Source organism: Muntiacus reevesi, chromosome 1 (genome assembly GCF_963930625.1).
Source record: "Muntiacus reevesi chromosome 1, mMunRee1.1, whole genome shotgun sequence".
NCBI classification, from domain to species: Eukaryota; Metazoa; Chordata; class Mammalia; order Artiodactyla; family Cervidae; genus Muntiacus; species Muntiacus reevesi.
In genome coordinates, this window is record NC_089249.1 from 47,353,017 (window position 1) to 47,374,544 (window position 21,528).

At 58.7% G+C, this 21,528-nt stretch overlaps 2 protein-coding genes across 2 annotated transcripts; both read right to left on the reverse strand.

Annotated features, from left to right (window-relative positions):
* Positions 1–1,059: 1,059 nt before the first annotated feature.
* On the reverse strand, positions 1,060–14,426 carry P3H3 (prolyl 3-hydroxylase 3). Its single transcript, XM_065942077.1, has 15 exons — positions 13,883–14,426; positions 12,892–13,044; positions 12,339–12,540; positions 12,111–12,242; positions 11,507–11,643; positions 9,673–9,762; positions 8,415–8,467; positions 8,197–8,264; positions 7,978–8,102; positions 3,826–3,927; positions 3,386–3,536; positions 3,102–3,219; positions 2,952–3,027; positions 1,741–1,881; positions 1,060–1,611 (listed from the first exon to the last, which is right to left on the reverse strand). The coding sequence occupies exons 1-15, from the start codon at positions 14,354–14,356 to the stop codon at positions 1,459–1,461; spliced, it is 2,175 nt and encodes a 724-aa protein (XP_065798149.1). The 5' UTR covers positions 14,357–14,426; the 3' UTR covers positions 1,060–1,458.
* A 1,160-nt stretch (positions 14,427–15,586) lies between these two features.
* Positions 15,587–19,175, reverse strand: GPR162 (G protein-coupled receptor 162). The gene is made up of 4 exons (XM_065923232.1): positions 18,312–19,175; positions 17,167–17,356; positions 16,426–16,583; positions 15,587–16,138 (listed from the first exon to the last, which is right to left on the reverse strand). Exons 1-4 carry the CDS (start codon positions 19,173–19,175, stop codon positions 15,587–15,589), a joined length of 1,764 nt encoding a protein of 587 aa, XP_065779304.1.
* Positions 19,176–21,528: the final 2,353 nt, after the last annotated feature.

Consider the following 21,528-nt stretch of genomic DNA (forward strand, 5'->3'; position numbering starts at 1 on the left):
GAGGAGCTGGCCTGGCCTGGCCCCGCCTGGGGGGGTGCGGGGGGTGCAGACAGCGAAGGGTAGGGCCAATGACGACTGTCAGGCAAATGAAATCAGCTGGTGGGTTGTGGGGGGAGCAGAGGACGGGGCGGGAGGTGTGCAGCTTGTAGAGGGACCTAGGCCCAGCCCGGGGAGGGTGGGAGCAGGAGTGTGGGGCCACAGCGGGGCACAGTGGCCCCCCCAGCACCCACAACAAGCCCTGGAGGGAGGAGGGGTGGGGTGCTTCCCTGGCCAGTCCCTCTCCAGGCAGAGAGCAGAGCATCAGGCCCCACAGGATTAGAGCAAAGCTGTGAGGATTAAGGGTTGGGTCTGGGAGGGTGCAAAGGAGCAGCCCGACCACGCTCCAGGGTCCTCCCCAGGCCTGGCCCCCCATCCCATGGTGATGATCTTGGCCGTCAGGGTCTACCTAGCAACCAGCCCTGGAGCCAGAGAGTGAGCAGGAGAGATGGCCCATTGTCAACACCCCGAGTTGTGCTCCCAAGCTCAGGGTGGTGGGGGAGAGGGTTGTGGTGACCATGGGGAGGTACAGGCAGGAGCCGAGATTAGAAGGCACTGATCTGGATAATCCTTCTTCAGGACAAACCCCAACCAGCTGCCCCCGGGGGCTGATCCTGGGGGGTTGGGAGGAGGTCCAGGAGACCCAAAGAGAAGGACGGACGGGCCTGGCCCAGCTTTGGGTGCAAAGAGGATGGAAGTGGAGAACAAGCCCATCCGCTGCTTGCATCTGGTGTTGGGCCCTCATAACTCGCCGGGCTCTGCTGGGGCCATGAAGGCAAGAAGCAGAGGGATCAGGCTGCCCTAAGTCTCGGCCAAGCTCAGAGAGGGAAGACGCTGGCTTAGAGTAAGAGGCCCAGGGAGCAGCTGTCAGGGGTCAGGGTTCATTTGCATGAGGGAGGCAGGTGGTTGAGATTTCCCTGACAAATCACGGGTTGGAGGGGCCCATCTCCGGGAGGCCCAGGATACCTGTCTCCTCCCAGGCCAGCCACAGCCTCTCCCACCTCCCGCCACCATGGAAACCACGATACACTTGACTGGCCCCAGCTGAGGGATGGTCAGGATCTTTATTGATAGGCTGGGGAGGGCGGGGGTGACCCTCCCTCTCATCTTCCTCATTTACAGCGCCTGCTGGGGCCCTACCCCCTGCCAGTTCTTTCCACTTCGGCCTTGCCTGTCTTCTGTCTGTCCTAGGCCTGGCGGTCCATCCTGGCTGGGCCCAGGCCAGTCCCCAGGCTAAGTCTGTGCAGGGTCCTCCGAGTCCAGGGTTGCGGGGCCCTGGTGATCCCCAAGATGGCAGGGTACAGGGACCCGAGGGCTCGCTGTTCTGCGGCGGTCACACGGGGGCTTCCGGGGGTCCCCGGCATCAAGGTAGACCCTCCACAAGTCAAGTGGCCATATCCCCGCGGAGCTGGGCCGGCCCCCTCACAACTCCTCTCGAAGGCGAGGCTGCTTCCCAGCCTCGTCCTGGAGCCGCGGAAGCCTGCGGCTGGGGGGTTCTGGGCCGGGGTCCCTGCTGGCCACGTCTTCTTCATCCTTCTCCGGTCCCCGCAGCAGCTCTTTGGCTTCCGTCCACTCCTGGGGGGCGAGGAGGAGGGTCGAGGCTGACCGCCCGCACCCCCAGCATCCGCCCCGCCCCGGGACTCTCCCCGGGTCATCTCAGCCCCGCCCCTCGCCCGGCCCCGCCCCGCCCCGCCGCCCGCTCACCTGCTCCCGGTGCTCGGGGGCCCAGGTGTGCCACAGCGCCAGGGCACAGCGCCGCCCCCGTGTCACGGCCCACACGCCGTGGGGATTCTCCACGCCCGAGCTGAAGGCCACGAGGCGGCCGCAGCGAGGACGAACCTGTGCCTGGGGTCGGGGGGCGGATGGCAGATTCAGCTCCAGGGACAGGGCTTCAGAGACCTTGACCCTGACTCCCTGGAGCAGGACCAGGAGGGGGCTCAGACGGCGGCAGCTCTCGTGCCCACCGCGTGCCCTCCTTAGTTCAGGGACGATCTTGGGGCAAGTGGGAACCAGGCCTCCACTTGGGAGCACCGAATGCCAGACAGGAGGCTGGGGGAGTTCAAGCCAAAAGGAGAAGCGATTCTGTCCGCCCCCGTGCCCCGCTTCTCCTGCCCACCCTCTGCCCAACCAGATTCTGGGTTCTGAGCATCAGGGTCTTGGGGACGTTTTCCACCCCAGAGAGGGCTTGGATGACAGGGAGCTGCTGGTGGTGAGCAGAGAAGACGCTAACTGGATAAGGCAGAGCAATGCACAATGAAAAATCACTGCTCCAGTCCTTCTGCTGGTCCTAGACCTGAGCTTCTACCTGGAGTAGAGGCTTGGGGCCCTGTGCTTCAGCCGCCCTCCTTTATTTATTTATTTTTGAGTTTTTATAATATCTATTTATTACTGATTTATTTGGCTGTACCGGGTTTTAGTAACAGCACACAGGATTTTTCAGTTCCAGCATGCAGAATCTAGTTCCCCAACCAGGGATCAAACCTGGGCCTCCTGCATTGGGAGCACAGAGTCTCAGCCACGGGACCAACCAGGGAAGTCCCTCACCTGCCCTCCTATAAGAAGTGAGGTGATCACTGAAGGCAGGGCCTGGAGGGGCCCCTTGGAGGTCTCCTGGGAGGGGCTAGGAGAGCCCCTGAACAGACAAGAGTGGGGAGGTGCTGCGGAAGCCAGAAAGGAGAGGGTTGACTCAATGAACATAAGTTTAAGCAAATCCCAGGAGATAGTGAAGGACAGGGAAGCCTGGCCGGCTGCAGTCCTTGGGGTCACAAAGAGTTGGACACAACTTAGCAAATAAACAACAACAACAAAGGTGGCCCCAGCCATTTCCCTGCATTTGCCTCTGGGCACCCTCTGTTTTGAATCCCCAGCCTATGGTTGGGCTCCCTACTGCGCCCCCCACCCCCCGCTCCAGTTACCGTGACTGTGAGCGCGTTGGGCTCTGTGAAGAACAGATCCCCGCCCTGGAAGTCATCGTTGAGGTAGAGGAGTCCACTGGGGAGAGAGGAAGACGGGAGGCAGTAAGACCCCAGCCAGGCGCCCCACCCGACCCCTGGAGGGCCGCCCACCTGTAGTCTCGGTAGGTGTAGGCTGGGGGTTCCCGCCAGCATTCCCCAGTGTCGGGATCCAGGACACAGTTGTCGGCGTGCACTGGGTGGCTCAGGTCCATGCGCTGCGCCTGCTCCCCTGGGAAGCCAAGGGCCTGGTGGGCGCCCACCCACACCCACCCTGTAGATCCAGGGTCACAGCTGAGCCCCCGCTGGGCAGGGGAGTCAGTCCTCCTGCAGTGAAGATGGAAACCCACACAGCGGGGGTGCTGAGGGCCCTGAGATGCGGGGGCCCGGGCGGTTACCTTCTATGGCACTCCGGCACACCAGGTGGGTGAAGGAGAGGTGCAGGGGCCGGTCGGGGGAGAAGTAGGCCTGGGTTAGGCTCCGCACCCGCTCGCTCACCTCCAGGAGCAGCTGGGCACCCTGACTGCCCACCGCCCCATCCCGGGCCAGCTGCGGCAGAGAATAAAGGGTGGGGAAGGGGAGATGTGGTAAGTGGTCCCAGCCCCTACCCCGCCTCCACTGCCCTCCACCCATGGTTTGGGATTCAACAGCCAGCTGCCCCATCAACCCACCCATCAGCCCAGACCACTCTTTCCATTGTCTCTGTGACAAGGACCCGGGTCCCTCTGTGGGGAACCTCCTCCATCAGTCCTGGGCCGAGAACTCCTCTGAGTCCCAGGAGAGCCCTCCGCAGGCAGGAGAGGCCGGCCCTCTTCTCCAGCTCTGTGTCTCCTCTCACCTGGGCGGCCTTGAGCACCGTGAGCCCCTCAAAGCGTTCGTGGGGGGTGTGTGGGGAGCGGCGACCCCGATAACCAGACCTGGCTCCAGCCTCAGCTGCGTCCTAAGCAGAGAGGGAGTTGGCTGTGGGGTCACCCTGCCCAGCCCCGGGCTACCACCCACCTCACAGGGCTACATGGCCTTCCCTCCAACCAGCCAGTCCCTGGAAGAGGCTGGAAGCTCCTGCGGTTCTCTGAGCTGCTGCCCTCCCAGAGAATGACTAACTCCATGTCTGTGTGGTCACTCCTGGTAAATATCTGGAACCCCACTGGCCGAGGGGACTGTGCATAGGACTCTGGAGGGCTTCCTACAGTGGGGAAGGGGCTCCGGGAGGTCAGGACAGCAGAGGAAGGGGCAGAAAGGGCTCGATTGCTTGTTCTGACGGGCTGAGAACAGAGTCTCTCTGGAGCAAATCCCTGGCAGGAGGCTCGACAGTTGGGCCGGGTCCTCACGGACCTGAGGTGGGGACGTGGCACCAGCCGACACAGCTCTCTCCCATCCCTTCTCACCCAACACACTCTTGGAGAATGTGGGAACCCTTGATGCTGACTCCGAATTCCCCAGCTGCCTCCACAAGTCTCATCACCCTTTACTGACACCTATTTCGTCTGCATTTTCTTTCTTTTTTCTATTCAGTCTGCTTTTTGAAGCTCAAAGTACCACTATCTAGTTACCCCGTATATAAGCCTCACCTCTGAGAGGCCGCTTAGTCACTCAAGCTTTCATTCATTCATCCTTCCATTCAGTAGGCACTGAGCACTGTGTGCCAGGCACTGTTCTAGGCACTGGGGACTCAACGGTGAACATGAAAATTTCCTGCTACTATGGGCTTTACATTTTGAGATAAACAAACCAGGTCAATTCAGTGATATATTACATGGAAAATTAAAGCAGGGTTACAACCTTGCAAGTGCCCTGGCAGAGGTTAGAGGATAGCTGATACTGGGGAGTTATCCTTGAGTTCATTCTTTCTTCATCACCCACATAGATTTCCTCTGTGGCGCTAGTGGTAAAGAACCCGCCTGCCAATGCAGGTAGATGTAAGAGATGTAGGTTCAGTCCCTGGACCAGGAAGATCCCCTGGAGGAGGAAATGGCAATCCACTCCAGTATTCTTGCCTGGACAACCCCATGGACAAAGGAGCCTAGTGGCTCCATGGGGTCCCAAAGGGTTGGACAAGACTGAGCACCCCACACACACATAGATTTAGTCCTTAAATTCTCTTTCTTTGAGTTTCTAAATATTTCTCATCTGTCCTCGTCGTCATTGACTTGAAATGAGACCTATCCTAGGGCCATCACCCCTAAGCTCCTCCTTATTTCCCTGTCCTGTTGCCTTCTCAGTGCTGCCACTAGAGGGCGCTCCTCGTCCTACAGGACGAAGACTCCAGGCCCTGCACTTGGGAGTTTTAAATCCTTCAGTAAACTGTCCACCATCTACAAAGAGAGCCCAAATTCCTTGGCAGGGTACAGAGGTCCTCACCCATCTCTCACCGTGCACCTCCTCCCCATTCCTGCCCCTGGATAATATGCAGCCTGATGATAATAGCAACAGCTCATACTGAGTATTTGCACATTCTTCCAAGAGCTTTACCATGTACTGACCCATTTAATCCTCATAACAGCCCTACAACAAAACCTCTGTGTTTATCCCTATTTTGTAGAGGAGGAAACTAGGTTCACAGATGTTAAAATACATGGCCCAAGGCCACACAGGTAGTTCCCACTCGGCATGCCCATGCTCTGAACTCCTGTGCTCCACTCCAGGTCCCAACCACCGCCCGCCCCCACCCTTGCCCCGTTCTTCTTCCCTGCGGCCTGACTTCCCTCCCTTCTCTATCTGGTTGTTGTTCAGTCGCTCATTTGTATCCAACTCTTTGCTACCCCATGGACTGCAGCACGCCAGGCTTCCTTGTCCATCACCAACTCCCGGAGCTTGCTCAAACTCATGTCCATCGAGTCAGTGATGCCATCCAACCACCTTGTCCTCTGTCGTCCCCTTCTCCTGCCTTCAATCTTTCCCAGCATCAGGGTCTTTTCCCTGATGAGTGAGTGAGTTCTTCGAATCAGGTGGCCAAAGTATTTGAGCTTCAGCTTCAGCATCAGTCCTTCCAATGAATATTCAGGACTAACTTCTTTTAGGATTGACTGGTTGGATCTCCTTGCAGTCCAAGGGACTCTCAGGAGTCTTCTCCATCACCACAGTTCAAAAGCATCAATACTTCGGTGCTCAGCCTTCTTTATGGTCCAACTCTCACATCCATACATGACTACTGGAAAAACCATAGCTTTGACTAGACCAACCTTTACTGGCAAAGTAATGTCTCTGCTTTTTAATATGCCACCTAGGTTTGTCATAGCTTTCTTCCAAGAAGCATCTTTTAATTTCATGGCTGCAGTCACCATCTGCCACTGCAGATGCAATGGTGCAGATTTTGGAGGAGCCCAGAAAATAAAGTCTGTCACTGTTTCCATTGTTTCCCCATCTATTTGCTGTGAAGTGATGGGACCGGATGCCATGGTCTTCATTTTCTGAATGTTGAGTTTTAAGCCAGCTTTTCCACTCTACTCTTTCATCTTCATAAGAGGCTCTTTATTTTTTTTTAATATTTTATTTACTTATTTATTTGACTGAGCCGGGTCTTAGTTGTGACATTCAGGATCTTTCATTGCAGCATGTGAACTCTTATTTGCAGCAGAGATAGAACCCAGGGCCCCTGCACTGGGAGCACGGAGTCTTAGCCATTGGACCACCAGGGAAGTCCCCATAAGAGGCTCTTTAGTTCCTCTTTGCTTTTCGCCATAAGGGTTGCATCACTGGCATATCTGAGGTTATTGATATTTCTCCCAACAATCTTGATTCCGGATTGTGCTTCATCCATCCCAGCATTTCACATGCTGTACTCTGCATAAAAGTTAAATAAGCAGGGTGACAATAAACAAACTTGACATACTCCTTTCCCAATTTTGAACCAGTCCACTGTTCCATGTCTGGTCCTAATTTTGCTTCTTGACCTGCATACAGGTTTCTCAGGAGGCAGATAAGATGGTCTGGTATTCTCATCTCTTTAAGAATTTTCCACAGCATGCTGTTGTTTCTCCACAGTCAAAGGCTTTAGCATAGTCAATGAAGCAGAAGTAGATGTTTTTCTGGAACTCTCTTACTTTTTCTATGATCCAACGGATGTTGGCAACTCATGCTGTCTGGTTAACTCATGCTTAAGATTAAGCTCAAATGCCACCCCTTCCAGGAATTCCTCTGTGATTTTCATCTTGGTGCTTCTAATTGGTTGAGTACATCTTTTATCAAACTCACCACCTGCTGTGATTATATCTCCATGCCTGATGCCTTCTCAGTACACTGAGTTCTCAAATGCACAGTCTGTGTTTATCTGCCTCTCCCTGGAACCTGGGTATTTCCAGCACACACCAGGGACTCAGAAAGGAACAAACCCGGAGTGAGATGAAGTTTCATAAATTGGCAGACTCAACCTGGTGAATACAGATCATTCAGCCCAATCTAGGAAGGACGTCCTGATGGAGAAGCAGCCTGTGGTTCTGCAGAGCCAATAACTAAGCTCTCAGCCAACCAAGGCGTCTTCACCTGCACACCCGCCCTTTTTGATGCATTTACTTTTTTCGTTTTGTTCTTTCTATCAGTTTCTAGCAAGCTTCTGTAAGATGTCCAGCCCATGCCAGCTATGCCATGTCATGCTTAGTTGCTCAGTCGTGTCCGTCTCTTTGCAACCCTTTGGACTGTAATCCACCAGGCTCCTCTGTCCATGGGATTCTCCACGCAAGAATACTGAAGTGGGGTGCCCTTTCCTCCTCCAGGGGATTTTTCCAGGGATTGACCCTGTACCTCCTGTGTCTCCTGCATTGCAGGTAGATTCTTTTCACCCACTGAGCTGTCACTGGGGAAGCCCCATGTCAGTTGAGAGGAAAAGGAACTTGTCCACAGGAGGGAGGCAACATGAGCAGTCCCCACTGGAGGGTCTGAGGGCAGGGGAGTGGGGAGGGCGGCGAGGAGGAGACAGGCCAAGAGCAAGGGGGCAGGCAGCTGTGCCTGAGGGTCCCCCAGTAGCACTGTGCTACTTGCTTACAGGTTCTCTCACCTTGGCCAGCTGCAGCAGCACCCTACACTCGGCCGGGGTGAGCAGCCCGTCCAACACGGCTCGCTCCGACCCATTCAGTTGCCTCGCGTCCTGGGTCAGGGTTACTCCCTCCATGAGGAGGACATCTGCGGAGGAGGGATAGGGCAGGGGGTTGACGGTCCCCCGAGGGCAGACCCAGCCCCTTCCAGGCTCCTGCCTCCTGCTGTCCCAGGAACTCACCCTTCCAGTGAGTCAGGGGCTTCGGTTGCGGAGGCTCATCGTCCCACGGCCGTTTCTCCTGATCCTCTCTCAGGGGTGAGAAACATGCTCGGTGAACATCGGCCCGCCCAGACCCATCTTCTCAGACCCCGCCTCCCAGGACCCCTCCCCTTCCCTTCCACCCAGGCCACGCCCCTTCCACCCAGGCCACGCCCCTCCCGCCACAAGGCCCCTCCTACCTGAGCTTTTCTCTAAAGGCCTCAGGGATGAAGGCAGCTGGGGTCCAGGGGTCCTGGGATGGTCAGGAAAAGAACCATCACCTGCCAAGTCCACCTATGAGTCCTTGACGGTAGACCATGGGCTACCATAGTAAAGTCCTCCTGCTTCCAGAGGGGAAGGTGAAGGTGGGGAAGCCCTGGACTCATTGTCAGAAGCCCTGGGCACTGGGCCAAACACTGCAATAATAATAACAACAACTTACAAAGCACTGTTTGCCAGGTGCTTTTTTAAGAGCTTTATATGTGTGTTAGTAGCTCAGTCGTGTCCGACTCTGCGACCCCATGGACTGTTGCCCGCCAGGTTCCTCTGTCCGTTGGATTCTCCAGGCAAGAATACTGGAGTGGGTTGCCACTCCCTTCTCCAGGGGATCTTCCCCACCCAGAGATGGAACCCGAGTCTCCTGCGTTGCAGGCAAATGCTTTACCATCTGAGCCACCAGGGAAGAGCTTTCTATACGGATGTGGAGTTTAACAGTTAAAGTTTACAGTAGTCTTATCAAACAGGTCGTATTAATGTGCCCATTTTGCAGTTGAGGGCTCTGAGATACAAAGACATAAAGTAACATGCCCAAGGTCACACAGCCCATAAGGACAGGGTTGGGATTTAAGCAACGATGCCCAGAGAGATTTGTCCATTAGGGGATAGAGCAATGTCTGCAAACATCTCTGACGGCCACGACTCAGGGATGCTAGCGACACCTACTGGGCAGAGTAGGGACAGCCCCTTTTCTCCCGGTTGGGAAATACTGGCTTCAAAAACAGCAAGCGAGCCAAGAATGCTGGGGGAGCCTGCCTGCCCCTGGAGCACTAGTGAGAATAACCTCTGCCTTTTAGTTTCCCCTCAAAACTTCCACAGAAGGAAGAGTATGAAAACCAGCAGCAGACTTTCCTGTACTTTGTAGCAAGTGACACGGCTTCAAGAGAGCTATAAGTATGGTGTTCCCATTTTACAGGGAAGGAAGTTGAGGCCGAGTCAGCGAAGGTCCAGACCTCGTCTGCGGCAGAGAGACCAACACCTAGGCCTGCGTGATCCCAAAGCTGCCTGTGGCCACAGGCACCTGCCTGTGTCTTGTGACCCTGGGGCACAGAGTCCTCTCCAAGCCTCACGGGCTTGTGGAGAAATGAGAGGTGCTGTTGAGGAGGGACGTGGCACATCCCGTAGGGCACTGCTGCTGTCCCCCTCCTGGGGGTGGCCAGGGGGCGAAGTGGGGTCACTCACGGGATCCTTGAAGCTGGCTCCCAGGTGCTCCACAGCATAGTACAGCTGTCTCTTCTCCCCCAGGGATCGAAGGACGAAGCGCTGGATGTCCTGGTGACAGCAGGAGGGGGAAAATTAAGGCTGGACGAGAGCAGGACAGCCCACAGGCTCCCTAACGTTGGTCCTGCCCCTCTGCCCAACCCTCCTCCCTCAGCAGTCAGGGTCTCCGAGCTCAGACTGGGGGTTGTGTGTGTGTGTGTGTGTACACACACGCGCCCACTTGTGCACAGGCTGGGGCAAGCAGGGGTGAGTTTAAGGGAAGCAGGCTGGCTTGGACTCCGAAGTAGAGCCAGGGGACTTCCCTGGCGGTCCAGTAGTTAAGACTTTGCCTTCCGATACAGGGAGTGAGGATTCAGTTCCTAGCTGGGAAACTAAGATCTCACATGCCTTGCAGCCAAAATGCAAAAAAACATAAAATAGAGACAAGACTGTAACAAATTCAATAAAGTCTTTTTTAAAAAAAAAAATGGTCCACATTAAAAAAAAATCTTAACAACAACAAAAAAATTCTGCCTGCCAATGAGGAGACACAGGTTCCATCCAAAGCCCATGCAGCAATCAGCACAGCCAAAATAAATACATAAACAAATAAACAACCCAGTTCAGTTCAGTTGCTCAGTCATGTCCAACTCTTTGTGATCCCATGGACTGCAGCACGCCAGGCTTCCTTGTCCATCACCAACTCCTGGAGTTTGTTCAGACTCATGTCCATTGAGTCAGTGATGCCATCTAACCACCTTATCCTCTGTCGTCCCCTTCTCCTCCTGCCTTCAGTCTTTCCCAGCATCAGGGTCTTTTCCAGCAAGTCAGTTCTTTGAATCAGGTGGCCAAGGTATTGGAGCTTCAGCTTCAGCATCAGTCCTTCCAATGAATATTCAGGACTAACTTCTTTTAGGATTGACTGGTTGGATCTCCTTGCAGTCCAAGGGACTCTCAGCATCTTCTCTAGCACCACAGTTCGAAAGCATCAATTCTTTGGTGTCCAGCTTTGTTCATGGTCCAACTCTCACAACCATACATGACTACTGGAAAAACCATAGCTTTGACTATACGGGAGGGCTTCCCTGATAGCTCAGTTGGTAAAGAATCTGCCTGCAATGCAGGAGACTGGTTTCGATCCCTGGGTTGGGAAGATCCCCTGGAGAAGGGAAAGGCTACCACTCCAGTATTCTGGTCTGGAGAATTCCATGGACTGTACAGTCAGTGGGGTCGAAAAGAGTGGGACACGACTAAGTGACTCACTTTCACTTCACTTTGACTATACGAACCATTGTCAGTAAAGTAATGTTTCTGCTAAAAAAAGAAACCACTTTCCAATGCAGAGCACATGGGTTCGATCCCTGGTCAGGGAACTAAGATCCCCCAAGCCGCAGGGCAACTAAGCCCACACATTGCAACAAGAGAAGGTGTGCATCAACTAGAGAAAACCCACATGCCAAGGAGATGAGCCTGTGGGCCACATGAAGACCCAGTGCAGTCGAAATAAGTTAGAAAAAAAAGAAGGATAGCCTGAAGTGGGGAGCAGGGAGTGGAGACAAGGCCAGATGCTGGACTTGGGGTCGCCTTTGGCCAGAATGGGGGGGTGGGTCCAGGTGACTTCTCCACTGTATTTGTCTGATTTAGGACGACCTCACAGGGTGAGCTGGAGAAGGGAATGGCCACCTACTTCAGTTTTCTTGCCCTAGAAATCCCATGGACAGAGGAGCCTGGTGGGCTACAGTCCATGGGGTCCCAAAGAGTCAGACACAACTAAGCAACTTAGCACACATCCACAGGGTGAGTGAGTAGGGGGTACCTCTCTGGGCCCGAGGCCAGGTCTCGGCTCCCCCAGCTGGGCCTGGTACCGGTCCAGAGCCGTCTTGGCAGCCTCATCCTCCGGGTAGAAGAGCAGGAAGCTCAGGACATTCTCCACAGCCTGGGACAGATTCCCCACTGGGGACAGAGCAACAGCGTGGGGGTGTGGCCCAGAGACCAGGCATCCCAGTCATCCCAGGGCAGGGCCAAGAGCCGGGGGACAGAAGCAGAGCCAGAGAAGGTGGTCTCCCAGTGACCCATCCCACCCGGCAGACAGGCTCATCCACTGCTTCTTTCCAAAGCTTCCTGGAACATACCTGGGCTGTACGGGCAGAGTTCAGAGGGGAGGAAGAGAGGAGAGAAGAAAGGAAAGTGAGAAGCAGCGAGGACAGAAGGAGCCCTGTGACCCAGCTCCCGAGCTTCTCACAATGGAGAGCCAGAGTCCTCTGAGGTGATGGTCCCCAGGGAGCCCCGACCTACTCAGATGCAGAGGTAGATGGAAGGATGGAGAGGTGGAGCTCCGGGTACCAGCAGAGACAGACTTTCACTCTCCAGGTTCCAGCCCCAGTCCCCCCACCCGGGGTTCACCCTTCCCCCTCACTGACCCTGAGCGTGGGCCTCATGCAGCCGCCTCAGCTGGGTGGGAAGGAAGTCCGGAACGGGGAGGCTGCGACCAGGACGCGTGGCCACGTCCCCCACACAGCGCTGCCGGCATTGCAGGACGCGGGTCCAGTGACCTGTGGGGGACACACGGGGTACTCACTCAGCTAGTGATATGCCTCCCCCCGCCCCAGTGCACCGTGATCTCCGCCCCCTGCGCTCCAGCCCCTTACCTGCGATGGCCTCATACAGGCCCCCCTGGCTCCCGGTCCCCTCCTCCTCCTCTGCCTCCCTCTCCTGTTCCTCGGGCCCCTCACAGCCGGCCCGGCAGCTCTCCACCTGGGCCAGGCTCTCCTGCAGGGCGTCCTCCAGCCAGGGCAGTGCCAGGCCTGCCTCCTGGCGCCCAAGATGCTCCAGGCCGGTGTCAAAGGCTGCCTGTTGGGGAGGGGAGAGGTCAGTCACCCGAGATCCTGAGGGCGGGGGGGGGGTGAAGGGTGCCAAGATAGATTGGGAGACAGAAAGAAGGGGAGGGGCGTTGGCCTCACTGGGGGCCTGGAGTCCAGGTCTCAGGTCACCTTGGCAAATACAGGGCAGGCCTGAGAATCCGAATGTTAGAACATGAGACTTTGCGAATCTCAGGAAGAAAACTAGGTCCCAGAGAGGGACCCTTCCATCAGGGTCACAGAGGACATACCCAGATTTCCCAATGCCCAGCGGACAGTGCACAGCCGGGCGAGGCCTGTGTATCCCATCGGTCAAAGGCTCGGGTCAAGCTGAGGGTCTCACCCAATATGCAGGTGTCTCCAGGTCCCGGAAGCTCTGGGGCCGAACCCCTGACATCCGTCTGTACTTAGCCATGTCCTCCCGCATCTGCAGGTGCGCTGGGTTTGCCACAAAGAAGGTGTGCGCCGCGGCTGCTGCCAAGTCCAGCTTCTTCAGCTGAGACGCGGAAGGGATGGGGGAGTCAGCCCCCAGGGCGGGGGTGTCAGAATCTGCCCTTCCCCAACATCCCCGCCCGAGCCTTCTGGAAGACTGGTAGGTGACAGCTGCCCACCACCCAACCTCTAGACCCCCAGTAAATGGGGACTCTCAGGAGTCTGGTAGCCATGGAAAGGGGGTCTCAGAAACTGGAGTGGGTAGGGTGTGGGCAGAGGGACCTCACTGGAGAGATAAGGCGGAAGTGATGGCCACGCGAGGTGGGGACGTAGGGGTGACCCTAGCCGCCACCAAAAGCCGCAGGTCTCTAGGACCCTGAGCTGAGGTGTCTGTGGCCGGCGCCCCCCTTCCCGGCCACGTAGGCGTTAGTAGGCAACAGCTATCGCACCAGTAGCTGGGCAGGGTCCCACGACCGGACACCAGAGCCCTCAGCCTTGCCCACCTCCTCTTTCTTTCCCGAAGCTCCCTCCTGCCCCAAGCGAAGGCTCAGGCTCACCCCCTACCCGCCCCCCAGTTCTCTCTCGCCAGCCGCGTCTCTCGCCCCTGTCCCCGCCCCCCTTCATTCCTGGGAAGAGGCTCTGTCACTCCACGTAGGTCTCATAAGACTTCCTCGAACTCCAGGCCCCTGCCCTCCATCTTCGATCGGCTTCCATCCCCTTCCAACTTTGCTCCCACCCTCCCGAGGCCGTGCCCCACTCTGTAGGTACTGGTCGCGGTTTGCCAGGACCGACTCCAAAGGCGAGGTCCTGATCACACAGCCCCACCCGAGTCCCGGCGTTTATTCGCCGCCCCTTCCCGGGAGCTGGAGGAGGACCCCCCGGGGCCCGGGCCGGCCGCGCACCTGGTAGTAGGCCCTCTGCAGGTAGTTGTAGGGCTCCCGCCGGCGGAAGGCGTCCCGGATCGCGCTCCCCACGCGGAGCCGCGCCGCGCCCCCCGGGCCCAGCCTCCGCGCCCCGCACTGGGTCAGGCACTCGGCGCGCCGCAGCGCCGCGCGGAGGAGCAGCGGTTCCCAGGCCCCCGGCCCGGAGTCGGGCCCCGGGGCGGCGGGGAGCGAGACCCCCGGCTCGGCCGCGCAGTACGCCCCGCAGTCCCGCCGCGCGCGGCCCAGCGCCGCCCGACTCCGCAGCGCTTCCCGCAGCAGCGCCACTGCCGGAGCCCAGGCCCCCGCCGCGTAGGCGCGCAGCCCGTCCGCGTAGAGCAAGTCGGGGGCCTGGGGAGGCGCCCCCGGGGACGGCGGGGCCAGGCCTGGGGGCTCGGGGGACCCCGGGGGAGGCAGGAGCAACAGGAGCAGCAGCCACCGGAGGAGCCGGAGCATCGTGCCAGAGCCGCCGGCCGGCTGCAGGAGGGAACTGCGGGAGCCGAGAGCGAGAGGGAGGAAAAGGGGGAAGGAAGAGGGAGGGGAAAGGAAGGAGGGATGGAGAGGAGGGAGGGGAGGAGGGAGGAGCGCCGCAGGGAGCTGATGCGCCCGAGCCCCAGCCCGGAGAGGCCGGGGTGAGAGAGAGACTGGAGTCAGAGGACGCCCGGCGGCGGCGGCAGAACGTGGAGAACGTGGGCTTTAGGACAAGCGGGGCGGCGTCCAGGGAGAAACAGACGGTGGAGAGAACAGGGCAGACGGCAGCCCTGGAGCAGGCCTGAGGAACCTCTTAGGACCCCTGACCAACCCCGGGGGCCCATCGTGCGGGAATCGCTATGGTGGACTGGGCTCCCCTCCACTCTGGGCCCAGGAAAAGGAGGGTGGAAGCCTCCCGTACACCCACCCGCACTTGTAGAAGAAAAAGAGCTTTAGAATGCAGCAGGGCGGAGGGTAAACTCCAGGCGTGACAGCAAGTCTGCTCAAACGTTTTCCTGCTCAGAAAGTAGGCGCATACACATTTGGGGAAAGGAGGAGAGCTGAGGCATGCAGTGTGGCCCGCCAGGCTCCTCTGTCCTTTGGATTCTCCAGGCCAGAATACTGGAGTGGGTTGCCATTTCCTTCTCCAGGGGATCTTCCTGACCCAGGGATCAAACTAGGCTCTCCTGCATTGCAGGCAGATTCTTTACATTCTGAGCCACCAGGGAAGCCCAAGGAAGACAGAGACAACCTCTAAAACCACCTTCACAGATCTCAGTAAAGATCCTTCACACCCAAATCAGCAAACTCAAGTGTATCCCCAAGCGCCCCCCACCCGAGCCCAAGACGCTCCCAGAAGCCCATCTCTGTGACTGTCTGCATACTTGTCTCTCTCCCGGTGTATTTCTGGGCCTCCATCGACTGCCCCTGCTCTATTTTGTCCTTCATGAGCCACTCCACCCACCGAGCCTCTGACCATCCCCTCTGCCACCACAGCACACTGGACACACAGGTTTCCATGGTAACACTTGACTTTAATACACTTTGCTAGAGAGGATGGCAGGTGAGGCGGGTGTCTGGTGACTGGGATGGGAGCCAGCTGGTGTCCCTGGGCCCCGGTTCCTGCCCATCTCCCCAGAGTCTGGAGGCTCAGGAATGGAAGGAGGTGCTCCCCACCCAGGCCCCCTTCTCTGAGTCCAGCAGGCCCACTTGGGCTTACAGAGTCAGCTGGGGGAAGATGGGGTTCCCTGGGCCCCAGGATCCTCCCCAAGCTTTTGTGCTCCCTTCTCCTCCTGTCAGGGAGCAGCGTCGCCCTGCACTCAGCCCCAAAGGAAGTCCAATGGCTCGGCTATCAGGGGACCCCAGGGAGAGTCGGCGGGGTGAGACCCCCAGAGGCCTGGGCCGGCGAGGAGAGGGCCCCGGTGAGGCGGCTGGAGAAGGCAGAGGTGTCTCATCAATAAAGGTGGTGATCTCCTCTCGGAAGAAGCCTGGACCCCGTGGGGGTCCCCCACCTGAGCCCAGAACCCCACCCTCCAGGAACTGGCGGAGGGTGGCCAGCCCCCCACCTCCAGCCTCCTCCTCATCCTCCTCATCCTCCAGCCTCTGCCTTGGTCCCAGGTGCTCAGGGGGGCCCCCGAGGGCCCGGCTCTGGGCTGGGAGGACCCGGATGTCATCAGAGGAGGACCACTTGTGCAGGAAGGAGCCTGGTGCCCGTGGAGTAGAGAAGATGTTGGTCTCATCATGGGACAGACGGCGGGACAGAGGGACCTGGGAAGAGGAGCAAATAGACCCTCAGGGGCTGCAGGGACAAAGCCGGGGCCAAAGTGGGGACCCTGCAAGGTGGCTCCACCCCCTAAACTTTTGCAAAACATCCTCTAAGGGGCAGACCTGGTTCAGAGTGGTCTGACTGATGGGAAACCACCCTAACCAGGCCTTCCTTCCACCTCCCCATCCGTGCCCTGCAGGCCAGGGCTAGGGGATGGGGGAGGGGTGTGATGGATAACAGACTGGAGAAAAGTAGTGAGGGGATGCCCAGAACGGGACGTGTCCTGTACCTGTAAGTAGTGAACCCTCTCAAGAGGGGGAAAGAGCATGTGCCGTCCAGGTAGCAACTTTACTTGGGTGGGGTCCCTGCCCCCTGGCCCTGTGGCCCCATTGGCGTCAAAGCGAACTTTACACACTCGGCCATCTGCATAGTCATCACAGCCCCCATCTAGAAGAGAAAAGGGGCAGAGTGGTTCGAGGTAGAGAATGCCCACCTCCCCACCCCCTTTAAGAGCTCCCACTCCCTGAGAAGCTCCCCAGAGAATCCTCCTGTTTCCATTAGTGAGCTCCAAGAAGAACCAAGAGTGGCTAGTGTCTGTTGCGTTCAGTGCTGAATCTCTAGTGATTCATACACACAGGCACACTTACTTGAAATAGTTACCCACCCACCCCCAGGCGCTCTCCCTGTAGTTGGGAAGTCTCAGGAGGGAGGCTTAGCTTCCTCTTGGTTCCACAGCCTTCCTTTATGGCTGTGTTAGGACGCTGGACTGTTTCTCGGTCTCTCTGCCCGGCGGACGCAGGGCTGGGTAGTGTGGGGCTTCCAGGGGAAGTAGAGTGGAGGAATCAGTGGGTGGGCATGGGGAGATGCTTGGGGAGAGGGAATCAGGAGTCCACCCAGGGGAAACCGCAGGTTCTGTCCAGCAGGAGGCACTCCAGAGCAGCCCATCCCGACCCTCGAGATGAGCTGGTAGAAAAGGGCAGGAAAGGGAGCAGACGCCTAGACAAAGCGAAAGCCCAGCCCTTCTTCTGACCGTCCTCGCCGTCCTCCTCGGACATGATAGCCACGCACTGCTCCCACACCGTGCGCACGTCGGCGCGGTAGCGCTCGCAGGACCAGATAAAGGACGGCAGCAGCAGCGTCTGTGCCATGGAGCACCACAGCACTGCAAGCACCATCCAGGGGGGCGCCGAGTCCGACTTCAGGGAGAAGAAGCTCACCACCTGGCAGGAGGAGGGGGAGGGGCGCCGGGTCAGGGCCCAGAGCCGAGGTGGCTCCTCCTCGACCCCAGACCCCACATCCTGGTGCAGCTGGGGGAGGAGGGAGGGAGGAAGTCAGGAAGGGATGGTCCAGATCACAGAGGACAAGCACAGAGGCAAAGTTGGAGTGAAGATGGATGAACCTAGTGGGAGGAAGATCTGGAAAGAGTTCTAGAGAGTAAGCCCAGGGATCTAGAGAGGAGGAGCAGAGGTGGTATAGGAAACTTGAAGACAAGTTGAAATTCAGAAATAAGGACTAGATGGGGGATGCACAGGGCTTCCCAGGTGGTACTAGTGGTAAAGAACCCACCTGCCAATGCAGGAGATGTAAAAGACATGGGTTTGATTCCCGGATGGGGAAGATCCCCTGGAGGGGGGCATGGCAGCCCACTCCAGTATTCGTGCCTGGAGAATCCCATGGACAGAGAAGCCTGGTGGGCTATAGTCCATGGGGTCACAAAGAGTCAGACACGATTGAGCAAATGAGCGCGCACACACAGGAGTGCAGAAAGTTGCGGGTGGAGTGGGGTGAGCTCTGTGGGGTTGCCACCCAGGAGTGCTCAAGACCCTATTGTGTCCAGAGGGAATTTGGGGGTGGAGAGAGGAGCCTAACAGCTGGGTTGATAGTTCTAGAGGCTGAATAGTGGCACAGCAAGATAGATGATGAAACCAGAGGACAGGGAGTGGGACAGAAGCACAGGTGATGAAGTTGAGTACTGGTCACCAGAGAACATGCTACGGAGCTGGGGATGGTGGGAACTAGGAGCTGAGATGGACAATGGAGACAGGGGCTCACAGCGGGGCTGAGTAGATGAGAAGATGGATGATGGAGCTGCTTGTGATGGAGTCAGAGGTCAGGTGATCATGCTGGGGTCTGGATATTGGAGAGAGAGTGGGTTTGGGGGAGCCTCAGTCTCACCAAGATGGGCACTCCTGTGAGGGAGTCATAGAGAAAGACGATGGCGCTGACCAAGTTGGTGACCTGCAGAGATGTCTTGGCCGACTCAGAGCCGTCCAGCGAGGACCGCCGCTTCCCCCGGGCATCCTCCACTACGATGGCTGGCACCTCGAAGGCCGGACGGGTACCCAAGCCCCCTGGCCCACCCCCCCTGGCCCCCCCACCCCCTGCTCTCCGGGCCTGCCGAGCCCTCCGGGGCCGGGCCCACAGCGTCTGGTAGAAGGTGATGGCCACACAGACCAGCCCCATGACGATGCCCCCAAGCAGCAGGAGGCTGAAGCAGACGCCAAAGCCCAGGCCGATCTTGGAGACGATGAACTGGCAGCCGCGGGCGTAGTAGCGCTCTCCATTGTTGTGCCAGCCAATGGAGGGCAGGGTGGAGAGGATGAAGCTGACCATCCATATGCCCATGACGGCGTGCAGTGCCTGCTTCTTGGCGTTGCTGAGGCGGTAGTTGACGGGCCAACGCACCATCCACATGCGGTGGTAGGAGAGGGAGGCCACGGTGAAGCAGGTGGCCAGGGCCAGCGTGTAGTAGGTGGACACGAAGACCTTGCAGATGCTCTCGTTCCAGTCATAGTCGGAGGAGGCCTGGCGCCGCAGCTGCACCACAGCGAAGGTGGTGAGGGGCACGGCCGCCATGAGGATGTGCGTGCCTGCCAGGAAGCAGAGCAGCAGCTCCAGCGGCTTGTGCTTCTGCTGCTTGGCCGAGATGCTAAGGATGATCCAGGCGTTGGCCAGCAGCGCCAGCAGCCCGCAGGCCAGCCAGGACAGCGCATTCGAGCGGAGGGAGGCCTCCTCTGCCCCCGCCCCGCCCCGAGCCATCCTTCCTCGGTCCCCCCACCCCCCTTGAACTCCTGGGGGTGGGGGCTGGGTCTCACCCAGGAGCCCCGCTCACACGCACCCCCATGACGCCCACAGTCCTTGCCCTGGAGTGAGGTGGGCCGCCCCTAGGCCGCCCCTCTTGCTCAGCATTGCATGAATGACCCAGCTGAGGTCCGGCGGGGAGGGCGGGGGAGGAGACTGAGGGTCAGCGGAGGTGGTCCTCGGCCTCCATGTTGGGTGGGGCCCTTCCAGAAGTATTCTTGTCGTTAATGGGGAGACAAGCTGATAGCTCCCCCACTAGGAAATTGGCTGGGGAGCCCCGGTCCTCATGCCAGGACATCCAGCTCTCTTCTTCCTCTGATTCTTGACCACTCCGGGTCTTCTGGATGCCCCCAAGGATCCTGGGGGTGGTGCTCAGCCTCCTGGACTCACTGCAAGGGAGAGATGAGGTGTGGAAGGGGCAGAGCCTGAGCTGGTCTCCAAGTGACTCTGAATCCCCCCTTCTCTCGAAATTATAGAAACGACTGGTTACTCTGGGTCACAGCGTCGTTCAGAACATTCTCCTGCCCTAAACCAGATGATCACTCCAACATCCCACATGGATAAGAGCCCTGTCTTCCAGACCTCCAGGAAAGAAGGTATTCTGACTTCCCATTTCCCATCCATCGTCAGCCATTTTTCCTCCCTCCCAGGTCCCTCTTTCTGTCCTCTGCCCAATACTACCCAACCGCTATCTTCACATCCCCGAGTCTCTCCCCAGAGCCACGTCGGCCGAGGCACGACTTGTTTCTTCCCGAGGGCTCACGGGAAACTGGGATAGGGTATAAGGCCCCTCCCCCGCTTTCCAGACTCCTGGATCCAGGGGTCCTGATGTTCAGCCCCATCTCCCCAGCCTGCACGATCACCCTCCCACTCACCGGGGATCTGGGAAGACGGGAGAAAGGGGGCAGGGACTGAGTGGGGGGGTGGTGGTTAGGGAACCCAAAGGCAGGGAAACCACTGACATCAGAAGCATCCAGAAATGGAAAGAGGGGGAACCAGGGGAAGGAGGAGAGTTTGAGCAGAAGAGAGAGAAAGAGGGGGCAAAGTGATAGTATCTGAAAATAGAAGGAAATGCAAGACCCCTGGAGAGGCGGGGGTGGGTGGAGGGAGGGAGCAGGGGGGAGGGAGGCTGAGAAGAAAAGCCCGGTGTTCAATAAGGTTCGGACTCCTCCCCACCCCGTGGACCCCCACTCTTTCCTCCCCTGCCCCGAGCCTCCGTCTTACTCTGACGGGAAGGAAGGTGTCCTGGATGTGTTGACTCTGAGCCTTACTGAGCCCCGGCAAGGAGGCTAAGAGGAAACCTTGGATAGAGTGGAAGCAGGAAAGATGGGCATAGCGGCTTTGGGGTAAATGGAGTAAAAATGGGGTGCAGCTGTGGAAGGTCTGTTTCCTGTAGACCCTTGCCCCCTCCCCCAGAGGTCCTTCGTCCATCCCCCACCTTTGTCTTCCCTGGGAGCCCAGTACACCCTAGTTGCCATGGCAATGGCCAGCCAGAGGAGGATAGAGGGAATTGGTCAGGAGCGCCACCCCCCCCTCCGCTACAGCTTTGGACCCCTTCCCACCCACCCCCACCCAGGCCCAGAGGGTGGGCTCGGGAAGAAACAGCGGGGACTCAGAGAGGGAGCCAGGCAGGAATGATGTGAAGGACAGAGAGAGGAGGTGAAGGACGGAGAGAGATCAGAGGAAGGTGGGAGGGCGTGCGGAGGGACTCCGGGGCGGACAGGGGTCCCTTGCCCTTCGGGGTGAAGGGGTAAGGTCAGGCGGCTCCTCCCTCCTGCCTGCCACCCACCGCGGTCTCCAGGGCAGAGACAGCAGGTGGCCGGGGAGGAGGGGCCAGCCGGAGGGGAAAGGAGCCGGTCGGGGGGGGGGTGCGGGGAGAGGGGGGGAGGCCCGCGGGGAAGCGGGCCGGGGTCGCCTTACCTCGGGCTGCGCCCAGCTCTGCTATGGAGACCGCACACCCGAGCGACGCGGCTCGCCCGGGCTCCCGCCGCCTGCCGGCTCCAGCTCGCCGCCCTCGGTCCTCCTCCCTCCTCCCCCCGGGGCCTCCCTCCTCCCGCCCGTCCCAGCCTCTCGGCTCGGCCCCCTAGATGCCCGCCGGCCCCTCTCTCCCGGGGTCCCGCCACTGCCCGCAGCCCCGGGTCGGGATGGAGGCCAGCCCGGGGGGACCGGGGCGAGCGCGGGCCGGGGGACCGGACGGTGGAGACCCGGCGCGGGAGGGGCTAGGCAGGTGCCCGGAGGGAACCGTCTCATTGGTGACCCGGCTCGAGTCCTGCCCCCACCCCACCCGGTTTCCCCCCCGGCGAACTCAGGC